This window comes from Priapulus caudatus, unplaced genomic scaffold (genome assembly GCF_000485595.1).
Source record: "Priapulus caudatus unplaced genomic scaffold, Priapulus_caudatus-5.0.1 Scaffold1982, whole genome shotgun sequence".
Taxonomy (NCBI): Eukaryota; Metazoa; Priapulida; class Priapulimorpha; order Priapulimorphida; family Priapulidae; genus Priapulus; species Priapulus caudatus.
The window spans coordinates 27,510-32,170 of record NW_014579043.1 but is presented as its reverse complement, the minus strand read 5'-3'; the positions used below and the strand labels follow the sequence as shown (position 1 = coordinate 32,170).

The window sequence follows — 4,661 nt, the reverse complement described above, 5'->3', positions numbered from 1 at the left end:
CTCTCTCTCTCTCTCTCTCGCTCTCTCTCTTTCTCTCTCGCTCGCTCACTCTCTCTCTCTTGCTCTCTCTCTCACTATCTATATGTATATTATATGTACATAGTAGAGTATATTATATAGAGAGTATATTATATGTACATAGTAGAGTATATTATATAGAGAGTATATTATATGTACATGTGTAGGTACGTACCGGTGTCTGTCCGGTATGTGTAGCAGCACGTAGATGGACCAGTGCCAGAGCGCGCACGCCTCCAGCTGAGCAGCATAGTTCACGTGTAGCTGACACGAGCGGTAGTCAGACAGGTGTGAGTATCCCAGCGCCTCCAGTACGCGACTCAGATGCCAGCTGTCGCGAGAAACAACGTATAAAATAACATACATATATAATCTACATCTCTCTCTATATTTTTTATAGCGATCAGTGTCAGTGCGTATGCGACAAGATCTCATCTTAATCTTTTCTTTTTTCAATTTAGGGAAACTTTGAACGAGTTAATCATTTAATCAACTAACTTACACACTACTAAAAATTCCCATTTTTGTATAATAAATATAAACTCATATAGACTTTACTACACCAACTATTAAAGTACACTAATAATATTTATATACACAATTGCACAGCAGATTTAATTATTCCATATTATATATGGTATATATAATGGTCCTTTGGCAAAAAATAAGGACTATTAAGTACTTTTCTAAGATTTCACCAAAAATAAGTACTAATAAGGGCCCTTATTTTATTTTTGGCAAGATAAGTACTTATAAGACTTTGGAAGACCCGCTACGAACCCTGCACACTAACAAAAAAAACGATCTGCACGTTCATTCCCCATGGCGATTTCGAACAGGCAGGCGCGCGTCCTTAAACGCGCGTCCCCCGGGCGACCGGCCACGTTACCTGAGCCTGTAGTCGAGGTGGTCGGCTGTCGTCGTCGCCGGCGCCAGCAGACGCTCCAAGCGATGCGAGCGATCGCTGTAAAGCTTCACCAGGTGGTAGCACGTGTCCCACACGCGGTGAGCGTCGTCGTCCTCGTAGTCGTCGTCGTCGTCGGTGGCGCCCCCTCGCTCGCGGGAGAGGTAGGGCGGCAGCGGCGGCGCCGCGTACGCTCCGTAGGGAGTCTTGCCCTGCGTGACAAGTGAGCATGCGTTATGGACATGCGCGGTGGTTGGCTGAGCGACCATTTCCATTACTCTATGCTCTCAAAACATCCACACCACAGCTGATTGATCCCTGATTTTCCCGCAACGCCCGTTTAGGACGATTCGCCCTTCACGCTGAATGCCACGGAGAGCCGTGACTAGTGTTGTCAATCGGTTGTAATTTCGTAATCGATCATCGGTTGGACCCAAGTAACCGATGATCGGTTACAATCGGTTACTCGGGGTGTTGAATGCCTGCGTGTGCGTAACGTCGTGTGCATGTACGTGTGTGCATGTATGTGCTTGTTTAGCCCTGTTTACTGTTTGTTTTGCACTGTTTACTACTGTGTGTATAATACATGTACTGATTCTCATCACTTTTCCAAGTTTTCTTGTTCAAATAAAAAAAATAAAAAAACCCCCAATTATTATTTTTTTCGATGAAATTGATTATGGATTTTGATAACCAAGCGCTTGGTTCGAGCCACTGTTCAACCGATGATCGAGTATAATCGATGATCGTGACATCACTAGCCGTGACCTCGAATGTGGCATTAAATCGACCTTCTCTCGGAAACAGGGGAAGCTGGTACTCCACAACCTACCCGACTTCGACCTCTCGGAAACACGGACGGCCACCGCAACCTTGACACGACCTTCCCCCTAAAAACACGCGACAGCCTGCATGACCTTCACCCGACCTTCCCCCCCAAAAAAACATCCGACCGCACACGACTTCCACCAGGGGGCGCTGCTGGGAGCGCGCCTACCTTGAACGCGTCGTCGTACGCGAGGAGAGCGTCTGCCACGCTCGCGGTCGCCGGGCATTCGTACCACAGGTGCAGGGCGAGCGCGCGCCGCCAGTCCAGCCCGCCGCACGCGTTCACAGCCTCACCCCTCGACGTCGGCCACACCAGCACGCCCGCCAGCATGCCGAAGATCTTCAGCCGGTCGGCGGAGATGAAGGCGTCCGACTACAAGGAGGCGGGAGAGACGGGTCAGTGCTGCCCTCATGTGGTTGTCAAGATGACATTTTTTTAGAGATGAATGTTGTTTTTTTTTGCTATATACTAATTGTTTACCATTATTTATTACTATTCACATAAACGATTTTTTTTTCAATATTTAATAATTTAGTTATGATATAATTTGTTATGTTTCACGTATTATTTTATTAGTATTACATTATTACATTATTACCGTTATAATTTTTGTATCGTCATAATTATAATACTATTCTTATATTATACTTATGTTACATGTTACAACCATCTTCGTGCGAGTAGTACATTACTCGTATTTCTCAATATAAATATTTCTATTCATCAATGGAAAAATGACAACATCATTACTGCTACTAAAGTTCCCACAAGCGAAATGACAGGAATCACAAGGAATGGTACGGTAGTAAACGCGGGCCATCGTCGGCTGCATCTACCGCGGCTACGCTAGACTGTCGCTCGCACCTTTCCTTCCTCCCACATGCACAGCTGCTTCTGCACGAGGTCCCTCACGATCTGAGAGCCGAGGCCCTGCGAGATGAGCAGCGCCAGTCTATGATTGCTGCCGGCCTGCGCCAACTCGCACGCCTCTGCTATCTGTCTCCCAGTGAGCAGGCTGAAGACTGCCGCCGCACTCCCGGATCCCTGCGATACAACAATAGAGGGCCAGTGTTATAATGAGATGTAACAGAAGCAAAGTAGGAAACAGGATGAGGAATAGCAACAGTCGACAGTAAAGAAATCACATATATATATATATAATAACACAAGTATTGTAAAATTATACAGTAATTGTTAAAGTAATAACTTTTAAAGACATCATATAGCATTGAAATTAAAAATATTTTTCCATTCGTGAAAAAAGTGAAAATTAGAGTCTTATTCCCCCCAATTATTGTCCCATCCTGCAACATTTTGTATAAGACACAACATTCCAATATTAGCGTTGATAAAACCAAGAAACAATCGTCTACCGATCAAGACAGACAAACAGATGCAAAGGCGCATCATGAAACAAGTGAGCGTCACCTTTGTCTTTGCCTCCTGAACCTCTCGCTCGATGGCGCCACTCGCCGTCGACGACAGCCACTGAGAGAATGCCTCGCGGCGTGCCATGCGACACGCATAGCTGTTCTGTTGTTTGTCGTCGTCTTCGTTGTCATCGGCAACGCCCGTGATTCTTCCCCACAGGGCGCAGCACAGGTTCCACACCTGGTTCGATCGCGACGCAAACTCGTCTGCTTCCTCACCGACTGCCGAGAGGTTTCACGCGTTATTATATTGTTATTGTTATCATTATTGTTACTATTATTATTATTACTATTATTATATTTGTAATCAGTATTGCACTGATTTAGCGCTGCAGGAATTTTTTTTACAACTCTTAGCAGCGATTATTCTGATAGGAAATGGCAACAATATTCCGATCTGGAATATGAATTCTGGAATATGAAATTAAAACCCGCCACTTTTTAAGAAAGAGTACAATATCTGCTACAGCAACAGCAACAACAACAACAGCAGCAACTATAGACATAACAGCAGCAGCAGCAGTACCAGCAGCAGCAGCAGCAGTAGCAGCAGCAGCAGCAGCTACACATATAACAGCAGCAGCCGCAGCAGCAGCAGCAGCAGCAGCAGCACCAGAAGCAGCAGCAGCAGCTACACATATAACAGCAGCAGCAGCAGCAGCAGCAGCAGTAGAAGGAGCAGCAGCAGCAACAGCAGCTACACATATATCAGCAGCAGCATCAGCAGCATCAGGAGCAGCAGTACCAGCACCAGCAGCACCAGCAGCAGCAGCAGCAGCAGCAGCAGCAGCAGCAGCAGCAGCAGTAGCAGCAGCAGCAGCACCACCAGCAGAAGCAGCAGCAGCAGCAGCAGCAGCAGCTACACACGTAACAGACATAACAGCTGCTCAGCCCCCTACCCACCTCGCGGATGCTCAGCCTCCTCCTCCTCGCTGCGATCTGCGTACGCATGCAGCGCGTCGACGCTCGCACGCGGCCGGAACGCCGGGCACCCGTCCCGCGCATCGCCGCCGCCGTCGCTGTGCTGCAGCGAGATCTCCAGGTTCGCCTCCGTCAGCGTCTGCGCCGCAGAAAAAACAAACGAACGTCACCGCCGTCGACCTCGCGACCGGTTTATGCTTGTTGCGCGAGGCCGACGTCATCTAGGGGCGGCCGCAGATATTATTAATATACGCGAGAGTGTATACGGATTCTTTTCTCGTCGCCGTGGCATTGATGCAACAAGGGAGACGTCGGGGGCAATGGGAACTGACACTGTGCGAGACCTGGCAAGGGGAACGGGCGCCGACTCCATGCGAGGGACTCGGAGGGGGCGAAGGGCACCGACACCGTGCGAGAGACCCGGCAGGCACGAAGGGCACCGACACCGTGCGAGAGACCCGGCAGGGGCGAAGGGCACCGACACCGTGCGAGAGACCCGGCAGTGGCGAAGGGCACCGACACCGTGCGAGAGACCCGGCAGTGGCGAAGGGCACCGACA

General features: G+C 48.7%; 1 protein-coding gene across 1 annotated transcript in view; it reads right to left on the bottom strand.

Annotated features, from left to right (window-relative positions):
* The window catches only part of LOC106818028 (nuclear pore complex protein Nup98-Nup96-like), a 36,476-nt gene that overhangs the window by 11,919 nt on the left and 19,896 nt on the right, over nt 1-4,661 (bottom strand). Inside the window, exons 22-27 of the mRNA XM_014822742.1 lie at nt 4,085-4,241; nt 3,180-3,403; nt 2,616-2,795; nt 1,920-2,123; nt 908-1,134; nt 194-349 (exon numbers count right to left, since the gene is read on the bottom strand). Of these exons, the coding sequence (XP_014678228.1) occupies nt 194-349; nt 908-1,134; nt 1,920-2,123; nt 2,616-2,795; nt 3,180-3,403; nt 4,085-4,241 (1,148 nt within the window). The remainder of the gene's footprint in view (nt 1-193; nt 350-907; nt 1,135-1,919; nt 2,124-2,615; nt 2,796-3,179; nt 3,404-4,084; nt 4,242-4,661) is intronic.